Below are 23,209 nucleotides of genomic sequence, written 5' to 3' on the forward strand. Positions count from 1 at the left end.
CCATACAGCCATCAAGAGGCCCCATACAGCCATCAAGAGGCCCCATACAGCCATCAAGAGGCCCCATACAGCCATCAAGAGGCCCCATACAGCCATCAAGAGGCCCCATACAGCCATCAAGAGGTGCCATACAGCCATCAAGAGGCCCCATACAGCCATCAAGAGGCCCCATACAGCCATCAAGAGGCCCCATACAGCCATCAAGAGGCCCCATACAGCCATCAAGAGGCCTCATACAGCCATCAAGAGGCCCCATACAGCCATCAAGAGGCCCCATACAGCCATCAAGAGGCCCCATACAGCCATCAAGAGGCCCCATACAGCCATCAAGAGGCCCCATACAGCCATCAAGAAGCCTCATACAGCCATCAAGAGGCCCCATACAGCCATCAAGAGGCCTCATACAGCTATCAAGAAGTCCTATACAGGCATCAAAAAGTCCTATACAGTCGTGAATAAGCCCCAAACAGCCATGAATAATCCCCATATAGCCATCAAGAAGCTCCATATAGCTGCCAAGAAGCCCTGGCATGGCACATGGGGAAGGGACATGATTCCCAATAGAGTTTGAGTTTTTCACAACAGCGGCTGGATAGATAATGATGGCATATTCTGAGAGCTTTCAATCACTCAATAAATTGAGCTTTAAAGTCTTAACCTGGCAGTTGTTGAGTGTTGTTTATCCTGACTAACATCTGTTGTGCATAATTCGTATTGTGAGAAGCATGGGTAAAGCTGATGGTAAATCACAGGATTTTGATAACTCCCCACCCTCAACTCCAAATATATTCCATTGCTCATATGTTGGTATTCGAAATTCATTACATTCCCCATCCGACTCAATATTTTGGGGAACCCCACCCGACCCCGCCCTCCCCCCCACCATCCTGTAGAACCCCTTAGACCCAAATCTTTTAAATGACATGAACAAACTTTAGGACATCACGGGTGATGAAAGTGGTGGTCAAGTTTCATCGGAATTGTGTGTATCATTTCTGAGAATAAAGCACATACCTATTTTGGGGCAACCCCCCTGTAGACCCCCTGGACCTCAATTTTTAAATGGCATGAACAAACTTTGATACATCAAGGATGATGAAGGTTGTGGTAAAATTTCATCGAAATTGTAAGTGTAGTTTCTGGGAAGAAGGCAAGTACCTCTTTTGGGGGGAACCCCCCCCCCCCCACAACGGAGATTCCCTTAGACAACGATTTTTTTTATGCCATGAGAAATCTTTAGTACATCACGGGTGATGAAGGTTAGAGTCAAGTATCATCAGAATTGTATGTGTCGTTTCTGAGAAGAAAGCAATTACCTATTTTGGGGGCAACCCCCCAAAGACCCTCTTCAACTGCAATTTTTCTAATGTCATGAACAAACTTTGGTACACCAATAACACCATGGATGATGAAGGTTGTAGTCAAGTTTCATTGGAACTGTGTGTCGTTTCTGAGAAGAAAGCAAATACCTATTTTGGGGGGGCAACCCTCATAGATCCCCTTCAGACATGATTTTTTTGTTTTTTTGTTTTGTCATGAACAAAGCATGGTACATACGTGGTAAGTCCCTATGCACGCAGTTAGAATTTACTTAGAATTTATCTGTATGCTTCCCTCCATTCTCCACACAAATTTGAATTTTTCTCTATGTTCTTCTGGACATCTTCTTCCATGTTGAGGGTTGGAGGTCATAAAAGCAGCTCCTGACAGATGTTTTGAGGTCTTCAACTGTTGTTAGGCGGAGATGAGAAATTTCCTCTTTCACAATGCCCGAAAGCGAGTTGTCACATATTGTTAAGTCCGGACTTTGAAGAGGCCACACTACAGTATCTCAGATCCACGTCCAATCCATCATGCACTGAATTCCTTGTCGAGATATTCACTAACTGCGAGAGCATAATGTGCTGGTGCACCATCTTGTTGCAGGATAGCTTAAGATAGCAGGGTAGCTGATTCTTGACAGCTGAACACCTCAAAACAAATATATAAGCATGCTACCGAAGAACAACATTTTCTTGATCGTCTGGTATGTTGTGACATTTGTACAATGCAGAAAGCCTGTCAAAATGGGAGAAAGAAAATATGTCACAGCATTTAAAATACATACCAGCTTAGCAAGCTTGCACATATCAAGCAGATACAAAAATATACATTAAAGCCATATATAGTGGTTAAGGATGACTGCTTTGGCAGCACCAATGCTCTGTAAAAAGTAGATCACATCTCAGATCTCAGGATATAAAAAACGAAATAAGAAATAACTAATCAAGACACCACCCAGATTACAAATACAGCTTCCATTACTTTGAAAATTCAACATCACTAAAGTATTTTTCAAAACAGTGCAGTTTGTGAGAAAGGAGAACAAGTCTTGATATTCAAGTGGCCACCACATATGATGTTGATTGAACAAATTGTCTGAGCTAAAATGTTGCAGAAGTAAGGTTCCCCTCCCTGTGCCTTGCCCCAACTGGCCTGTACAATTCAATAATAGAATATTGTTCTCATGGCCATTATACTGCAGTGAAACAGAAGGAGCTGCAGCGAGCAGCATGATCATGCTTTGTGCAGTCTGTGCATATCCGGTAGTTTATCCTTCTTGTAATTTTAATTTTTCCAGCTACCTCTCCAGATTTGTTTGTAGACCACAGACAGAATGGCATGTGGCAGGACCGTCCTAGTGGTCAGGCTCCATGTGGCAATAGCTGGTGTGGCATGTTGTTCCTGGTACCATAACGGTGAAGGGATTTGTAAATGTAACATCAGACATAATTGCAAAACACAGTCCTTGTGGCTATGCATTCAAGTACCCAGTGGCCACACAGTGCATCAGCATTACCTGGCGAAGAGGTTCATTAAGCTCCTCCAGAATACTATCCTCGTCGAATATCTTCCCCTGGTAGCGGTTTTCATAGTAATCATGGATTTTTTGCCGAAGTTCAGAAGGCAGCTTGTGAAATGACATATATTGTTCGACTTGCTTGTACTGTGTGGTGGTGGGTATAGCCAGCAGTGGCAGGGAAAGACAGAAAGCACAAATGTCAAATTAGCTTGACGAACCTTCCAAAAATAACAACCCGTTCTAGTTCGCACTGAATATAGAACACTATGGCATCATATTGTCTTAGTGTCCTTACATTTACATCCTAACGTCATCATATGCACTTGCTCATCATGTTGTTTAGCAATGGCAGGTACGTTGGCTGATGGCCAGCCATAAGATCACATTGAAAGTCATTGTGACTACCATGTGCAAAGGAGTTTTGCTCATTTTTTTTTTTCATGATGTGCCTGAAGGGTAAAACTCTTTGAATAAACTTTATAAACTCTTCACTGCCAGCAAATATCCAACAGAAATAGCTGCACCATGGTCACTGTAGCTACCTCCCTATATTCAGAAAGTAAATAGTGTAACTCTGTAACCAATCACAGTATGAATGTGGAGTTTGAAGCAGTTTGTACACCACGAATCGGGAAACACCACAATTTAGGCTTTGGTTTTCTTTCTCTCCTACAAATCAATCTTCTTACGATTTGACTTGTAATGAGGTCATCACAATCATGTATTTAATAGCTAAAGCAACTTCTGCTACTTCATGGTTACAAAAAGTTGCGTAGTTCAGAAACTAAACACAGTGTAGATGTATCATTGGTGGAGGTTTTGTTCACAATGAATGAGCGAACATGGAATTAAAACTATGCATTGGAAAACCCTCTTTTCCTTTTTGCAGATGACTCCATATTGTGTTGTATGATACCCCCATCCTGCTGCTAGGTAGATGCTGTCTGTCTCTGTCTCTCTGTCTCTCTCTCTGTCTCTCTGTCTCTCTCTCTCTGTCTCTCTCTCTCTCTGTCTCTCCCTCTCTCTCTCTGTCTCTCCCTCTCTCTGTCTCTCCCTCTCTCTCTGTCTCTCCCTCTCTCTCTGTCTCTCCCTCTCTCTGTCTCTCCCTCTCTCTGTCTCTCTCTCTCTGTCTCTCTCCCTCTGTCTCTCTCTCTCTGTCTCTCTCTCTCTCTGTCTCTCTCTCTGTCTCTCTCTCTCTGTCTCTCTCTCTCTCTGTCTCTCTCTCTCTGTCTCTCTCTGTCTCTCGAAGTGATTCGACTCTGGTCTGACAAATGGAACATGTCCTTCAATCTTGTAAAATTCCACAGTCACACTCTATCACTTCAAACGAACACACCTACTTATTTCCTTGATCATCCACTTGAAGATGTTCAGTCTCTTGAAGTTCAAGATCTCACCACTAGTCATGATCTTTCCTGGGCCAACCACATAGAAAAACTAGACTCCAAAGGCAGTCGCAGATTGCGCATCCTCCGTCGATCCAAGCTTTCCCTTGGAAAATCAGAAATACTCACAGTCGACAAGTTCTTTGTCCATGGCTCAATGAAACTCAATGTCCATAGTTTGATTGACTGCTCTCTGCTATGGGCTGGTGCTCCAGCATCACATCCATCTTTTCTGGTTTATGTGTAAAGGCCCGGTCACACCTTGACGTTTTAGCCAGCGATGGCAACGTATTAAAATGTATGTAAAACGCTGGCTTACGTTGAACTTTTGATGTTTTTTTTTTAAAGATTCGGACGTATTCATAGCGACTTGGTCTTATGTATAACACATTGGTAAAGGACACAGAACGTTTCGTTGTGTTATAGATAACGTATACCAACGAATGCTGAACCTGTTGTCGTCCTACACAACCGATGCCCAACGATAGTCTAACTTAGGCATAGCGCGTTGCACGCATCGCCGACGATGTCGTATCGTAGCCTATTAAAAGGCTGACGCACAACGATTCGAATCATAACTGCCGTAGAAATGGAAGTGTCAACATCGCGGTCACACCTTGGCGATCTTGCCAGCGTATGCCGACCTAAGAAAAATGTGTCTAAAACATTGGGGCACGTCAAATACGGTATGAGTAAGTTTGGTATACGTGAGTAGAACACTAAAGTACGCTATCATACGTCATAGTAAGTAGAGTACGTCAAGAAATTTTAAACATGTTCAAAATTTTACGACGTACTCGGCGTATGACACATGTTCCGCATGCGATGGGGATAAGTTTTACACACGATATGTGGACGCTTACACACGTCCACAAACGCTACTTATAAACTACTCATTAGTCGAAACACATCGCGGTAATGTGTTTTTTACGCGAAACTTATTTCTAACTTATGTTTGACGTGCTTTGAACCAATTCTTTACGTAGTCCCAACACACATCGACGTATGTAGACGTATTCCAATAGCGTCTTCCGGTCGACAAAAAAAATAAATGAACGTGTTTCTAACTTACAACTGCCATATAAAGACGTGTTCCCAGCGGTTTTGGGAATTGGTATATAAAAATGGTGTTCATAAAAGGGGAACCCAACAGTGTTTTCGAGTTCCTTTTTGAGTCGATGTCCATGTCAGCAGTAACAGTATCAGTATCAGTATCAGTATTAGTATTAGTATTAGTATTAGTAGTAGTTTGTTCATGTTGGCAGTAGTAGGTGAGTGTGAGGGGGAGGGTGTGGGTTATGATGGATCATCCTTGCGTCCGCGTGTCCACGGGTAGGAGACATCTTTTCACCATTGTTCGAAGTTCTTCGCGGCTAATTTTTTATGGGGCTTTTTCAACAATGAGCTATGGCTTGTTTTTACGATTTAGGTCTATTCATAACGGGTTGGACAAATGCACAATGAACTAATAATGTGCATAGAGCGCTTTGATTACTTATAGATACGATATACCAACGAATAATTATCGTGAAGCCGGCGTTCACAAACTATGCCCAACGATAGCCTAACTTATCCATATCGTGCGGCAGTTTATCTTTGCCGGTGATGTAGGGTTTGCTATTCATAGGCTGCCACTCAACGATTTAAATGGATGCATCTCCACTATTGAAAGTAGACACTTGCGCTCAACAATTGGATTTTTTTTTACCCTCAACGACTTTTAAACGGTACCACTCAGCTATTTTCATTGTTTACAATGAACGATTTAAATTGCTGTCACTCACCTTTGTTTTTTGACGCTGGGGTTTTGAAATTTGAAGCGTTTCTTCTGAACGTGTTAAAACGCTCAAACTCGACTATTTTAAATAGACGCTGCCGATGGACAATTGGAATCATAGCCAAGCTAGACATCGAAGTGTGAACATCCTCGTCATGCCGAAGAAAAGTTTGAAGAATGCTGCAAATAAGTGGCCTGGCCGTGGCCGTGGACGGTGACGCAAGGACGATCCATTATACCGACGTCTTTCAGCCTATGAGTAACTTAAAAGTAACGTCTGTCGATGTGTGGCAACGATCACGTAACGTGCCAACAACACGTTAATCATAGGTTAGAAATAAGTTTCGGGTACGCTAAACATTACCTCGGCGTGTCTCAACTTATGATTAACTTACAAGTAGCATGTGTTGACGTCTGTCAACGATCGCAGACCGTGCATACAACTTGTGGCCAGCGTAGCGGAACGTGTGAGTCATACGCCGGCATACGTCGTGAAATTTCAAGCATGAAAAAATTTGAGGACAACCAAAAAGTACAACGTTTAAAGCCAGCGTACAACGACGTATGGCAGTGTTTTTCAGCGTGCTCTCAATTTTATCAAAACTTACCCATAACGTATTCAACGTGTGCCAGCGTTTTAGAAAAAAAAATTCAAAAATCGGCATACGTTGGCTAAAACGTCAAGGTGTGACCGGGCCTTTATGTAAAGCTCTGAATAATATTGGAATCTCCCATGGTGAGGCTGAAGCACAAGATCTGTTGCTCTCACATTGTAGGCAGGTTAGTATAGTCACTCTATGTTCAACTGTCTCTTTTCCAACATTGCTCCTTATGCTCTCTCAGTCCTCTGACACTCCCCAATAACTCTAGTTTGCATGTGTTTTTCCAGTAACCCCCTCCTGGTTAAAGTTACAAAATCCAGGCTGACTACAGAGCTCAACTCGTATTTCTCACTTCTCCCTTCCATTATACCACCTTCAAGAAGTTGCTCTGTCTCACTATTCCATCCCGGACATCAAGCAGGCAGTGCACCGCCACCTCATGTCATCTTCCATCCTGACCCATTATCTTTATTATCTCCATTAACCCACCTTCATATATATATATATATATATATATATATATATATATATATATATATATATATATATATATATATATATATATATATATATATCTTTCCTGTTTATCATCTTGCTGATTGTGCCTGATTGTTGCCCCACTGGCCAAATATCAATTTAACCTTGCTCTTTCAGGAGCCTCACTCCTTTTGAAGAAACAAATAAATAAATAAATAAATAAATAAATAAATAAATAAGCTTTGACTGACCATAAACTTCCAAAATTCTTCCTGAAATGCATGGATAATGTATTGTTGTGGGCCGGGAGTCGGGTGAGAAGACCACCAGTGGGGGAAGCTATCTCGGGTTCCCACCAGACTCCCCGTAATTGTAGGCATCGCACATGGATAATTCTGTGACGCGGCGGGTCACTAACCGACCGTGAACGCCAATAACTCAACCACGTGACCTTCGGTCCTCTCGTCTATGGGTTAATTGGGTTTCCTAATTAATCACGTAATTTAATTACCGGGGAACACGCCCTCGGTAGGCCTTGTCCGAACTGGATCACTTTACCGGATCAGATGCAACTGAGCGACTGCCAAGGATGTACCGGATAAAAGGAACGGATCATTGGGAATAAAAGTCCCGGCTAAGTTAGGATACGGACCATGCTGGATCAATGAAAGAAAAGATGAAAACGAGCTGGGAACATTTCTACAAATGATTTATTAACAGGCAGGCAAGGAAAGATATAATATGTGGCACAGTGAATGTTGTTTATTGCAGTCTGTAGCAGGGATAGCAAGAAATGTGAAAGGTGCGGCAATAATACAAGCAACTTACAAAATCAGACACAGAGCAGAGTTATCCCGATATAATTCTTGTACAAACTTAACTTAAGCAAGGAGAGGCACCAGGACACACACACACACACACACACACACACACACACACACACACACACACACACACACACACACACACACACACACACACACACACACACCGTTGAAGAGGAGTTAATGAAGAGAAAAAGGAGAGGGGATGAGGCTAACGGTCTCTCAATACCTTGCACGATTGCCCGATCGTGCCACCAATATGTTTTAGGGGATCCTCCGCTGGGTGATACCTCCCTGACAGCTGGCGCGTCGTCTCTTGCTTCCTGGCACTTCGTGCAGCTAGCGTCGGTCCAGAGAACGAGACGCGACTGTCAGCATGAAGGGAGGAACCTGGGTGGAGCCAGCAGGCAAATGGGTAGGTTGTCAATCCCAGGCCAGGATGAGCAGACAGGAATGAGCAGACAGGAGCGGTGAGCGGGAACGACGAGCAGGAACGGCGAGCAGGAACAACGAGCAGGAACGACACTAGCGGCTCCGCGACCCATCCTTTTATAGATCCCGTGGTGCGGGGCAGGGGCGACTACCCAAAGCGACGTGTCATCACCTGAATCGGGTGCTCTGGTTGGGCCCCGGCCAGCACGATCGGAAGCGGCTCCACTTTACTTCCAGCCAGATGGTTCCAAGCTGCGGAATCATCTCGCTCCGAACCCCATGATATGAATCATTTCGCTCCGAACCCCATGATATGAATCATTTCGCTCCGAACCCCATGATATGAATCATTTCGCTCCGAACCCCATGATATGAATCGCCTTGCACCGAACCCCGTGATATGAATCGTCTTGCACTGAACCCCTTGCCATGCCCCGGCGACCCGTGGTTGGTGCTGGTCAATGTGCCTGCTCCGTGGTGTGCCGTGCAGCCCGAACGATCTGGCCACACAGCATGCCTCTGCCTGGTAGCAGCTGTATCGAGGCGGAGGTGCGGGAGGATGTCTGCTGTCTGCGGGAGATATTTGTGGCCATTGTGGTGAGCGAAGACCGACGGTAAGACGTTATTGTAACCCCATGTGCAGACCCGATCAAAGATGTTATTCGTGCCCCATTCCGTATGATAAAGTATCACGGGCTGCGCGTGAGTCCGCCATTGTACACATGGTCAGAACATGGGTCTGCACGCTATCGAGCATGCCCCGTGCAGTACGCGCAAGTCCGCCATTGCACACGTGGTCAGGGCGCGGGTATGCCCCGTACAGTGCGCGTGGGTCCGCCATTGTACGCCTGGTCAGCGTGCGAGTCCGCCCATCATCGAGCATCGTGTTCACGGTTATCAGAGGCGGTGGGATGCACGGTGCCAGCCCTGATCTTGTCAGGGAATTGAGGGAAAGGATTGGATATAATTATTACATGGAGATTCAGATTGAAAAGGGGACAGATATATTTATTAATGGAGATTTGGATTGAAGAAGAGTGCGCCGCATGCATAATGTATGTTATTTGCATTTGGTGTGTTGGTTATGCTTCTGATCGCCTGAACAGTGGGTGGGGGGGGGGGGGGGTCGTCGCTGTGGGGCACTCGCTCCGTGCAGCGCTGGCATTTATTGTTGGCTTCTACTGCTGCGCTTGGTCTTCTGTGAGGATGTGTTCTTATGCGAAGGGTGCGGCTGTGGTTTTTACCAATGGGTGATCGAGCGTAGCACCTGCTGGCTCACGCGAGGACCCCTTGCTTGGATTTATCTCAGGAATAGATAAAAAAGAACAGGAATGAGGTTCAGAGATTTAATCAGTCCGAGCTATGAGATTTACACAACGCACTGTCCCGTTCGACCCACTAGACAAGAAGGAAGGGACTATCTGAATGTACATTAATAAAATAACTGAGTGGGGACCACTGTATGTTGGCTGCTATTGGTGTTGGAGGGATGCGGTTTCCAGAACCGCAACAGCATTGACATATGCATCAGTCTTCTGTGCTGCTTGAAGGAACATTAAGTTAGTTTCCAACTCGACCTGATTCTGCCCCAGAGAACTTCTAAACTTCTGAGCGAAGACAAGACATTACCGCAATTTTGTCATCATATTAAAGTTTTTTTCTTCTTCTCCTGAGTTCTGGGTTTTATCCAAAATCAGAAGAAAAATGATGCCAAACTTAGAATACAATGTCATTCTAACAGGATTGTCTTGCTTGAACTATTTTCGGGCACTAAAATCTTTTTTCGATTTTTTGTAAACATTGCTGAGGCTCACATGAGAGCAAACACGCAACGCACAGCAAGGGAGGCATGAGACAAGAGAGACAGGAGGGGGAAGGACAAAACAGTGGGGAACAGGGACATGGAGATGGAGATGGAGATGGAGATGGAGATGGAGAGAGCAGAGGAGCCGGTGTTTAGGACACGTGGGCTGATGCCGTCTGGACCGGTTGCAGAATCTGAGTCGAGGTTTGACAGCAATCTCTCCACCTTGTCAGAGAAAAAGGACACCGAGTCCAGGAAAAGCTGGGTGTGACTGGGTAAGGTGGGTCCAGAAAGCGATGGGTTTCAGACACAAGATTTAGATGCAAACACCGAGTTTAGGCATTCAGTCTTTTCACGTGCGGTGTCAGCTCTGCAGCCATTTGAGGTAAGGGAGAGGATGGAGGGGGAACATACACCAGAAACAGATTTGATTTGACACCACCAGGAAAACAGACAGGTTTGAGAGTTCAGACTTGAGTTTCGAAAGATGTTGTTTTCTGGCTCTCCTGAGGTTAGACACACACTTGTTCCGAGCTTTATGGAAGGAACTGAGATTCCCCTCAGTAGGGTTTGCTCTCCATGAGGCAAAGGCAAGTTGTTTCAGGACAACTGCCTTGCCACAAGCCTCAGTGAACCATGGGCGGGAGGAAGGGTAGGACAATTGAAGACGAGAGGGGATAAATCTGTGCATAAGATAGAGCAAGTTTCGTTGAAAGAATCCAATAAGAATCTGAAGTCACTCATCATAAATACAATTCAAAAACAAGTAAAAGAGCAATCAGAGATTGCAGATGCTCACCAGGACTTGTTTTGTGTGATTTTGTGTGGTGTATTTTGTATGGCGTTTGTGTACCGGTGTATTACGTAATTAATAAGACACATAACTAGAATTGCCAATTATAACTGCTGGCAGTGATGACCGCGTACCAAGACGTCCTGCTTTGATCGGACACCTGAGCCTGACCCATGACGTTTATTATTATTCAATTGAATTTAGAATGGAATTCAAATAATGAAATTCAAATCAAATGGAACACCAAATAGGTAAAGTCCTGCATTCGAGTCATCAGAAGGAGCCCAAACAAGCAAAAAACAAAGATAAAGTCATCAGGAGGACCTGGATAGGATTTGAGTTTCAGCTGATACTCCTCTACCCTCAAATCCATCCAGGCACAGCCAATTGAGCCTTATTCAAAATAAATGAATAAATAAATAAATAAAACCAGAGTTGGTGTCAAAGCCACCCAATGCTCGCCTGTTTATACATTTATTGTTTTTAAAAGACTCGTCTAATAATTAATATTTTTTATAAAGCATTGCAGTGAAGTCTGATCCAAATAATTTTAAAGCAATATATGTATTTGTATATTGTAATCAGCAACAAGAGCGCAAGTGAGCACAATATACACCCGAACAAGAAGGTATATACAGAATTTTGCTACTACGTGGAAAACAGCATCCTGGTTGCCATGGCAACCACTTTAGATGGCGAACGTATGTCACGACACAACGTCTCCACAGTCTGTACCTATCTACCAAATATGAAATGTGAAAGTTTAAAACTTTGGAAGTTAGAGTGCGGACGGGAACGGACGGACAGACAGACAGACGGACGGACGGACGGACGGACGACACATAATACATATATATATATATATATATATATATATATATATATATATATATATATATATATATATATATATATATATATATATATCGGGCGTATAAAAAATAGTGGTACATAAAAACATTAGAAAGGAAAAAATAACTTGCACCAAAAATTTTAACATTTTCACGCTCACGCTGACCCTCACGCTCACGCTCACGCCAGGGGTATCGCTATAGCTCTCTGTTATTTGAACAGGCGAGCAAACCAGATCCCAAAAAAATCAAATAAGTCTGACTGCCACACCAAGCATCTGATCAGGTTGAAATTTAAAACTTATATTCTACATCACTATTAGATCATAATTGTGAAGTTTCATGTTGATTGATTAAGCGATTCATGAGAATTTTTTTTTAAGATTTTCGCTCAATCCAAAATGGCTGCGAGACCATGTGACATCAATTATTTGTGAATACCCTGGTATCCCCACGGCTTGGGGAACATTTGTGTGAAGTTTCCCCTCAATCTGTCCAGCCGTTCTGGAGAAGATTTTTTATAGGTTTTCAGGTAAATCCAATATGGCTGCCAAACCAAGTGACCTATGATGTCATATGTGTGAACCTTTTGTTCCTCATGGATAGGCGGTAATACATGTAAACTTTCGCCTCGATCTGTTCAGTCATGTCAGAGAAGATTTTTGAAGGATCATTTCATGAGAATGAAATGATCGAACTGGTAATTATTCTTTATATTTTTATTTTATTAAAAGATAGTTTGACAGATGATTGCAAAGTATGTTACTGTTTGTAAAACACAACAGATTTCTCAAGGATACTTCAGCAAAAGAAACAAAATCCAACTTTTAAATCACCTTGAGTTCTCGTGTTCTATTCCAGGTGTGGAATAATCAATTGGCCCAAAAAAGAAATTCAAGGGTAGTAACAGCAAGGCTAAAAATTTGAATGTAATACCTTATGGGTTCTTTCTGCAAAGTTAATTCTCAACATAAAGTATTCATTCTTTTTCATTCCGGTTAGACCGAGAGTCTCATTCTCACAGTAATTATCCAAAACATCACATCCAATTTACAACCCACCAGAAACCATAAAAGGCAAGAAAGTTATCAGATGGTGAACGAGGTCCTGTCCGTTCAAAATTTTCTATGAATCAGATACTCGTGATTGCTGTCAAAAACACATCAATGTTTTAATATCTTTCATTACATAATTAGATGTAATTAGTAAGAAATTAATTTTTTTCCTGATTGTAAATTGGGTGGCAGGGATAGCTGAGAGGTTTGCTCACTTGCCTTTGAGCTGCCTCGCCTGAGTTTGATTGTCAAAGTAGAAAGAACAAAAACCATCGAATGAATGGACAAAAAAAAAAAACCTCGGATAGACAGAAAGAAGAAAAAAAAAAACTTTTACATTTTTGTGTTGTGTCAAGCCTCGTGAAGGAGCTAGAACACATAACGGATCAGGATGTAACAGAATGAAAAGAACATTGGAAAGAGTGGGAGGAGGGGTGGGGGGACGCACCAACCACAGGGTTAAGGGAAAAAATAGAGGGAGACTTGGAGAATTAAAGGACGTGGGGAAGAATGAGAGAAAGGGGAGAACATATAACCAGGACGTGTAACCATATAAAAGTTATGGATTCAGAATATAGGGGAGGGAGCAAGATGGATACAACCGCAAACTCTCAATCACAGAAGTGGAAAGAAAAAATTGAAGCCCAGAATGAGGTAGGCTTGGAGAGAGTTAATAGAGGTAGAATGAAATTATGGCTATGGATGGTGATTGGTGGGTGACATGAGATGGTGGTGGAAAGCTGTCTTGAAGCTCTAGACAGAAGAGTGAGAATTAAGAGACAGGAATTTGATACCACAGTTGGGAAAAAGAGGAACAAATGAGTGGAGGTGAGCAGTGATACTGAATTTTGGGAGTTTCACCAAAAGGGGGTAACTGGAAGACCACGTTGTCCTGCAGAAACCGAAGGGGTGGGGGACAGAGCATGAAAGGGACAAAGGGTGCAAGATAAGAAAGGATGAGGTGGAAGACAGAGAGACCACTGACCTCCCTGTGATGGCAAAGTGAGAGGTCCATAGAGTCCACTTCAATGCAGGAGATTCCAATGATATTGAAGGACATGGTTTCCATGGCGTCAAGCTGAGCAAGGTGTGAGGCAGGGGCCAGTCCAGAGGGGAAAGCAGACTCCACCAAGCAGCAGATGAAGACCTTGTACAGTATCAATAAGTATTCAAGATTACAGTAAATAAAAGTTGAGATGTGCCAAGAAAAGTCTTTGCATGACGGAGGATGCCCAGTGAGCAACTGACTTCAGAGGCCAACTTAGACATGTAGTTTGCCCAAGAAAGATCATGGCTGATAGTGAGAACCAGGAGTTCACTAGGATTGTTAAGAAAGTATATGAGAGGGTTTGTTAGACAGCCTTTTCAGAGAAAGAGAGTGAGAGTGTGACATTTAATGTCAGGATTGAAATCCATATACGATGTGTTTTAACAGCTTATGACACTCAAATCAAGAAGAGATTGATCTCTTATCACAAAAGGGAATACAGTCAAAGCTCGTTACTATGCCACCCGTCGGGACCGAGCAAAAGTGGCATAGTAGCGAGAGTGGCATAGTAACGAGATTTTGTAAAAATGGCCTATTTTCTCAAGTTACCCATCTGTAGTTAATCTTCAGACAAAATTTATTCCAGCAAGTAAAAGGCACGACTGTTGTCTAAGCTAAGCGAACGGAGAACATACACACACTAACAGAGTTCACACACTAACATATGGCATGGCGAGAAATTCACGACACACAAAGCTTTCAAGAATCATCGGCTGGCGCATCTTCTTTCGGCAGATCTCGTGCATCTCGTTGTCTAGCCAATCGCACGCTTGCATCACACTGGGCTTCCCGCTTCTCTGCTGCATGAACTTCCGGACGGTGCTACAAGCGTGCTGGGCTTCCTCGAACGGAACGATTTCCTCCTCGACAGTTACCTCGTCATCTTCGCTTTCCACCGGCTCCTCACTGCACAGAATCTCCTCCGCAATCTCCTCCAGCGTGAAATACCCGCCAGTCGCGAGGAGCTCGTCGGCTTCGAGAAAGTCAGACAGCTCGATCTCCTCGTTCTCGTGCATCTTTTCCTTGGCAGGCAGAGCTTCCCAGATGTCGGGCAGCTCCACATCCTGTGGCTCAGTTTGGATCTCCTCTTCGATGAACTTGGCCTTCGCGAAACAGTTCCTGATCGTCGACTTGCCGACCTGCTCCCAAGCACGCCGGGCGACGTGGCGAGCGTCGAGCAACGTGAACTTGAACTCCTTTCCCTCGTCTATGGCCTCAAGCCGGCGGCATAGCAGGAGCTTCTTGTAGTGGCGCTTGAGGTTCTCTATGATTCCCTGATCCATTGGTTGCGATTGGCTGTCGTGTTGGGTGGGAAGAAGACCAGTTGGATGTTGTTCAGCTCGAGCTCGGGAGGGTGGCCATAGAAGTTATCGAGACAGACCAGCACTCTGCGTCCCTGCTGGCCGAGTCGTCCGTCCCACGCACGCAACATCTCGAAAAGCTCCGCCGTCATCCACGCCTTCGAGTTCGCCTTGTACTTGACCGGGATCTCTTTGTTCTTGAAGGCACGGGGTTTCTTGGAATTGCCAATCACCAGAAGAGGGAACTTCTCGCTGCCGCTCATGTTTGCCCCAACCAGAAGAGTGATCCTTTGCTTGCTTTTCTTTCCTCCAGTACACCGCTCTCCCCTGAAAGCCATGGTCTTGTTCGGAAGCAGCTGCCAGTAGAGTCCAGTCTCGTCCAGGTTGAAGACGTCGTCTGCGGAGAACTGCCCGAGTAAGGGCCGGAGAACCTGTTGTTGCCACTCAAGAAGGGATTGCGAATCCACCGCTCCAGCTTCGCCCTGCACTGTCTTGAACGTGATGCCGTGGCGCTTCTTGAAATTGCCCAACCAACCGTCGCTCGCCATGAAGTCTGGGATGTGCATCAGCTCGGCCAGTTTCATCGCCTTCTCCTTGATCAGATCGCCGCTGACAGGCACATTCTGTCCTCTTGATTGCTTCAGCCACATGAGCACTACCTAATCAAGCTTCGGGTCATGAGCCTGCGTCAACTTCATGCGCTTCGATGGAAATCCAGCTTTGATTGCAGCCTCGATTGCATCCTTCTTGCTGAGAATGCCCTTCACGGTAGTTCTCTTAACTTCGACGCCCCATTTCTTGCTAATCTCCCTGGCCAACTTGGACTGATTCGGCTCCTTCTTCGCGGCATCGATGATCTCGTTCTTCTCCTTCAGCGTAAAGTCGGTTCGCTTGCGTTTCTGAGCTGACATTATGGGCTGAATTTGAAAAAAAATGATGTCACTGTTGTACGTGTGCCTGCGTGTCTGTGTGTGTTCTCGCGCTTTTTTGTGTCTCGTTGTGCGTGTTGTGATTGGCTTGTTGTGGCTGGCATCGGGGAGAAGAATCGCTTGTTTTGACACAGTCTGACTATGCGCGTACGTATTGAGTTATGTTGTGCGCAGCTGGACTGTAGTTCGTCGCTTCGCCTTTGGACGTGAGTGTGATAATCGAGCACTGCGCAATACAGACTTTTTCATGACTCGTGCCTTTTAACAGTCACACAGTAGTGGCATGGTAGCGAGAGTAGGGGGTGGCATAGTAAATTTATTGTGTATTGAATTTTGTCGGGACCGAGCAAAAGTGGTATAATCGCGAGAGTGGCATTGAAGCGAGGTGGCATAGTAACGAGCTTTGACTGTATATCCATATGACTATATGGATTCATTTGAGAAGTTTTAAGAAACACAACTTCCTTCAAGGGAAAGTTTATATGGCAAGTTGAATAAAACTCATATTTCCGATAGAGATTATACACAAGCTAAAAAGGTTTGGGAGAAGTTTAATAGAAAGAATCTTGGAGAATATCATGATTTGTATCTTAAAACTGATGTATTGTTATTGGCTGATGCGTTTGAAACTTTTACAACAGTTTGTCATAAAAATTCTTATGGATTAGACCCCGTTCACTATTACACAGCCCCGGGTTTGGCTTGGAGTGCTATGTTAAAAATGACAAAACATAATTTGGAATTAATCAGTGATATAGAAGGCTAAAAGAGGAGGAATATCTCAAGTATATTCCAAGAGATATGCTAAAGCAAATAACAAATATCTTGCTGATTATAATAAGAATGAGGACAACTCTTACCTGATGTATTATGATGCTAACAATTTGTATGGGTGGGCTATGTCTCAATCTTTACCTTATGGAAAACTTAAATGGGTTAAAGAAAAACATTATGAAAAAGTTTTACAAGATATTGTTGTCTCCTCTCAAAAAGAATTGGATGAAGCTGAAGTTGGATATTATTTTAAGTTTGATTTAAAATATCCAGAAGAACTTCATCACAAACATAAAGACATACCTTATGCCCCTGATAAAGAAAGTCCAAGAAAAGAATGGTTAAGTGATTACCAACAGTCACTTAATATAAAAGATAAATCTCCAGAAAAACTACTTACTACATTAAATGATAAAGAAAGTTATGTTTTGCATCAAAGGAACTTGAGACAATATTTATCTGCTGGGTTGAGAGTGAGGAAAATTCATCGGATTTTGAAATTTAAACAGTCATTGGTTAAAGAAGTATATTGATTTTAATACAAAAAGGAGAACAGAAGCAACAACAGATTTTGAGAAGGACTTTTATAAATTAATGAATAATGCTGTATTTGGAAAGACTGGAAAATGTTAGGAATCAACAAAACATCAGACTTGCTACATCTTGGAAACAGGCTTCAAAGTTCATTAATAGACCAAGTTTTGAATGAGCGGAGGTGTTTACAGAAAACTTTTGTGCTATTCATTTGAAAAAAGAGAGTATTGAAATGGATAAACCTATTTAAATAGGAACATCAATTCTGGATTTGTCAAAGTCGCTAATGTATGACAATTACTATAATAATTTAAAATCAAAGTATAAGGATAATGTGTCATTGTTATATATGGATACAGATAGTTTTATATTAGAAATTAAGACAAGTGATGTATACGAGGATATGATTGATAATATTGATATATATGATACAAGTAATTATAAGTCAGGTGATGTGTTGTTTTCATCAAAGAATAAAAAGGTTATTGGTAAGTTTAAAGATGAATTGGGTGGGAAGGTCATGAGCGTATTTATAGGATTGAGATCAAAGTCTTATGCATTTATGTATGTTGATAATAATAACATTGAAAGGTGTGAGAAGAAGCTAAAGGGAATAAAGAAAAATATAATCAAGGAAACAATAAACTTTAAACATTATTACAACTGTTTAACCTTACAGAAGGAAGAGTACAGAAAAATGAATACAATAAGAAGTTATAAACATCAATTATATGCAGAAGAGATAAATAAGAAAGCATTAGGAGCTTTTGATGATAAAATATATATTTTAGAGAATGGAATCAATAGTCTCCCTTATGGTTATAAGTATAAGTGTTAAGATATTGGGTTTTTATACATGGGTAAGGTCTATACACACACACTACCAGTCTAAAGTATCAGAACACCCCCATTTTTCAGTTTTTACTGAAATTTAAGCAGTTCAAGTCCAGTGAATAACCTGAAATGGTACAGAGCTAAGTGGTAACCTGCCAGAGGTTGAAACAAAAAGTTTAGGTTACCAGAAACTGAAAAATAAGGTAAATTTCAGTTGTTAAAAAAGGCCTTTTCAGGGAACAAGTAATGGGTAAGCAACTGCAGCTGTTCTGCAGCAATGGAAGTAAATTAAGCCTTGAAAGTTGATGCAAACAATTTCTGCAGGTGTCCCAACTTTTGTTGATTAGTTACAAACCCTCTGTCTGTATAAAAGCAGTGCTGGAATAGACTGTGTTGCTACACCCTCTGAAGCATTATTTGGACAATATTGCACTGCAGGAAGTAGTATATTGCTATCATAATGGCGAGAAAAAACAGACAGACCATTATAACCCTTAAAAGTATAGGTCTTTCCTTTCGAGAAATTGCAAAGGAAGCCAAGGTGTCAGTGAGTGCAGTTTCCTACACCATCAAAAGGCACTTGGAAACTGGAGGAAACTCTGACAGGAAGAGGTCTGGCAGACCCAAAGCCACAACACAATCAGAAGACAAGTTTCTGAGAGTCAACAGCTTGCGTGATAGGCGGCTCACAGGACAGCAGCTTCAAGCACAGCTTAACACTGGTCGAAGTAAGGAAGTCTCATTTTCAACTGTGAAGAGAAGACTTCAAGCTGCAGGTTTGACAGGCCGAGTGGCAGTAAGAAAGCCATTGCTAAAATGGCAAAATAATAAAAAGTGGCTTGCCTGGGCCATGAAGCAATGCCAGTGGACGACTGAAAACTGGAAGAAAGCCTTATGGACCAATGAATCAAAATTTGAAATCTTCCGTTCGTCACGCAGGGTTTTTGTACGCCGTCGAGTAGGCGAAAGGATGATTCCTCAGTGTATGACACCAACTGTCAAACATGGAGGAGGAAGCGTGATGATCTGGGGCTCTTTTGCTGGATCCAGAGTCGGCAACTTGCACAGAGTGACTGGCACCGTGAACCAAAAGGGCTACCACAGCATTTTGCAGTGCCATGCAATACCCTCTGGTCTATGCCAAGTTGGTCAGGGGTTCATCCTAGAGCAAGGTAAGGACCCAAAACATACTTCGAGGCTATGTCAGAACAACCTTAGAAGAAAAGACCAAGATGGTCAGCTTCAAATCATGGAATGGCCAGCACAGTCTCCAGACTTAAACCCCATCGAGCTGGTTTGGGATGAACTGGACAGAAGGGTGAAAGCAAAGCAACCTACAAGTGCAACACATTTGTGGGAACTTCTGCAACAGTGTTGGGAAGAACTTTCCGAACAATATTTGATTTCTATTGTAGAAAGAATGCCACGAGTATGTTCAGCTGTTATATCTGCAATCGGTGGCTACTTTGATGAGTCAAAAATTGATTAAATTTTGTTCAACAATACAATTCCATGATTTCTGTTTTTATCTGCAATTGTTTATTTGTTCTCTGCTTTAATTTCAGAATACATTGAAACATTACACTGCTTAAATTTCAGCAAAAACTGGAAAAATGGGGGTGTTCTAAAACTTTTGACCGGTAGTGTATATACATACACACGATTGAGGCATGCTTGCAGACTACACGCAAGTACTTGGGTCTCGGGTGCACCCTACCTGCATACATAATAAGTGTGAGCTTTATATATTTGATGAGGTGGATTGCACAAGCACCAATATAACTTCAGTACGTCATGAATTAGTGATTAGACTGAGCGCTATATTTTAAAAGTTTCTAGCTATTGTAATTTTTAACATAAATACAGCACATTTTATAAAATAAAAGGTGGAAGAGGGGTGGGTTAGTAAATTCAAAGGCAAAGTATTGCTAAACTACAGGTTTGTTTTCTGATTAATGTTAAAAATATAACATTCGATTTAGATTAAGTTGTTCCTCAATCATAAAAGCGATGTTTGTAGATGGGCAGATGGACAGATGTACAGAGAGTGAACCACTTTGCTTATTCCCACTTTTAGCCTCGTGTGTGCGGGGTAATAAATGTTGAGTTTTGAGCAAATAAATTTTCATAACAGTACTAATTTAAAGTGTATTTTGTCAAAGTTTGTCCCAGTGTAGTCCCAGTAAATGAGTCCCAGTGTACTGGGCCGGTGTATACCCTATTAAAATAGGTGTACCATATCCCTGTGTCGTAAGAGGCGACCAGGGTTGTGTCAGGAAGGGCATCCGGCATAAAACATGTGCCAAATCACTATGCGGATCATACGGATGATCCGCTGTGGCGACCCCTAACGGGAGGAGCCGAAAGAAGAAGAAGACTTATTTAAAGTATATTGGAGCATTCTTTGTCTATTTAATTAGCATAGTCTTCAGATCAACTGGTTTTTAATTTATTACAAAAAGAAACACCCCAATTCCCCCTCACTCCTCTTGGAGAAATTGTATTTTCATAGCAATTGAAATTTCTGCACCCCCGCTAACCTAAAATCCTGGACCCTTGCGTGGGTAGATGTTTACCTGTTTAAAACCCATGGCATTACTTTCAAATGTATTTAAATGCTGATGATCTGGGCCATTGATCGTGGTCATTGAATGACAGTCCATGCAACCTTGCTAATCCATCCATTTGTACTTTTTGTTTCCTTGTTTAACAAGAGTGAGAATTGCTTTGCAATACATGTCCCCTACCGATGTGATATTTTCAAGTCCAAAAAGGGCACAACTCTGAAAAATTAACAAAATGCACTGAAACTCGAACTTGTTATGTAACTTATCATTGTAAAGCCATGTACCAAATGTCAGTTGAATATGTTGAAAACTATGGGGAAAAAAAGTCTGAAAAACCACAGGTGGGACAGATGGATGGACAGACAGAGAGCAAACCTATAGTCCCCTCTGGTGAAATCGGTAGGGGACTAGTAAGCGAAGTTTGGGTGAGTTTTTTTTTTCGTTAAAACTAAAACCTTTCATATTTTCAGGACATCAGAAGCAAAAGTGGGAAGCCAGAGAATAGAGACTGGGAAAACATTCAAAAATCCAGAAACCGAACTATACATCCACTTTCTCCATGCCACATTATCATCTTTGATAGCTTTAACATCCTACTCCAGACTCAGGCTCCCATGATCGTTCCACAAGCTGTATCCATCCATGATTAAGTTGCACAAGGTATGTCTCAATGTCCCACTGCCAGAGAGCAATGAATCAATCCACACAATTATTGTATCATTGAAGCAGTGAATTATGTGAATATTTTCCATTATCTAATCATTTTAATTATCAGCAAACACTTAGCTCACTTCCCAATGTTAAATTCCTATTAAAATGTAAAGCTGACTCTCTAGAGTCTGCTGTCCTGTCTGGTTCAGCTTGCTGCCTTTCAAAATGAAGAAGACATCATGAAGGTCGACTTTCAAAACCCAGAAATACAAAAACCCAACAAAGAAGTGTTCGTTGGATTTTCAGAAATGCAACTAATCCGTAAGAATGACACCGATGGCACGAGTGAGGCAAATTACATTCCGGAAAGAGGTGAAGACCATTTATGTAGTGCACTCAGCTACATTAGGAAGAAATTCCCTCTGATTGACCAGCTCATCCAAAATGCTGACGTTATTGACCCAGCAACCAGTCTGACAGCTTCCACTACATCTCTGCTGTACCTGGTAGAGCAGATGCCATCAACTGTGGTTCCAGAGAGCTCTTGGGATGTTCTCGGCATGGAGTTTTGTTCATACCAGGCTGCCAATACATCTGAGATACTTGTATTTGAGCAAGATGAGAAAGTAGATATGTACTGGACAACAATGGAGCAGCTACGAGATCTTTCCACAGAACAGCCAGGTCTACCCAATGCTCTCCCGACTGGCCAATCCAATCCACACAGCAGCACATCCTGTGAGACCCTCTTTAGCACAGTGCACAAAATCACCACTGACATTAAGAGCCAGTTAAGAAAGAGAAAAGAAGGTCATGCCTGTGCCAGTGTCGGCCAGGGCTGTCATTGCATCAGGAACACTCTGTGTGGCTTGTTTGTCACCAAGATCAATATTTTCAAGAAGGCTGACACATCAGGTCTAAGCTGGAAACTATCCAAGGAGCTGTTTAAAAATGAGCCAATGACCTGTTCATTAAAGTGAATCTTTCACAGTATGAACTGGAATGAAATCAGTAATTCCAATTCGGTTTTGTTGCTTCTTTCGAGTCATTCTGCCAGGTGGGATGAATGCAAATAAGTAATGATTTCAATTGACTTGCATCCTTGTTATCATTATTATTATTATTATCGTTTTTATTATTATTGTTGTTATTATTATACTCAGTAGTGCCCATCTCTTCCCTGGGCCAGATTTTGAAGCAGTCATGGGAACGGAGTGCACGTCAGTGAGGGCAAGATAATGAGGCCATGGGAATTGAATGCACAAACCCATTCCACCGCAAAACCACTCAAATGTCCTGAACAAATTTTTTTTTTTTTAAATTAAAAGAAAATAAATAAAGATAATTATTGCTGTTGTTCTTTTACAAAAATAACCACTGAACATTTCTTTGTGTTGTCTTAGCATGGTCTCGTAATCCCAGAACATTTACATTTGAAATCGATCTTATATTCGAACATATAATCACATTTACATCAACTGACGAAAAGGTTTATGCTTTCCTTCTGCAGTCGATGAAAACAATCCGATGATACGGCTGCCTTGCACTCTCCGTGCATTTTGAGCTGTGGAGACATTTAGCATTTTGCAGAGGAATGCTCTCAAAGCAAAAAAAAAAAACCTGAAGCATTTTCTGGAAAAATCATCCTCAAGGAATAATGGGTTAACTCAAGCAGCCTGTTGGTGGAAGTGTTTGCTTCCGAGCTCGCAAACTCGTCTCTCGAGTAGAA

The 23,209-nt window shown here is 42.4% G+C and overlaps 1 protein-coding gene across 2 annotated transcripts in view; it reads right to left on the bottom strand.

Moving 5' to 3' along the window:
• The window catches only part of LOC147015392 (potassium/sodium hyperpolarization-activated cyclic nucleotide-gated channel 4-like), a 256,138-nt gene that overhangs the window by 106,820 nt on the left and 126,109 nt on the right, over positions 1–23,209 (bottom strand). For both annotated transcript variants that reach the window (XM_085850095.1, XM_085850094.1), the window contains exon 5: positions 2,840–2,986. In XM_085850095.1, coding sequence (XP_085706221.1) covers positions 2,840–2,986 — 147 coding nt within the window. The remainder of the gene's footprint in view (positions 1–2,839; positions 2,987–23,209) is intronic.

Source organism: Eptatretus burgeri, chromosome 12 (genome assembly GCF_056783735.1).
Source record: "Eptatretus burgeri isolate ZD-2024b chromosome 12, Ebu_testis_v1, whole genome shotgun sequence".
NCBI classification, from domain to species: domain Eukaryota; kingdom Metazoa; phylum Chordata; class Myxini; order Myxiniformes; family Myxinidae; genus Eptatretus; species Eptatretus burgeri.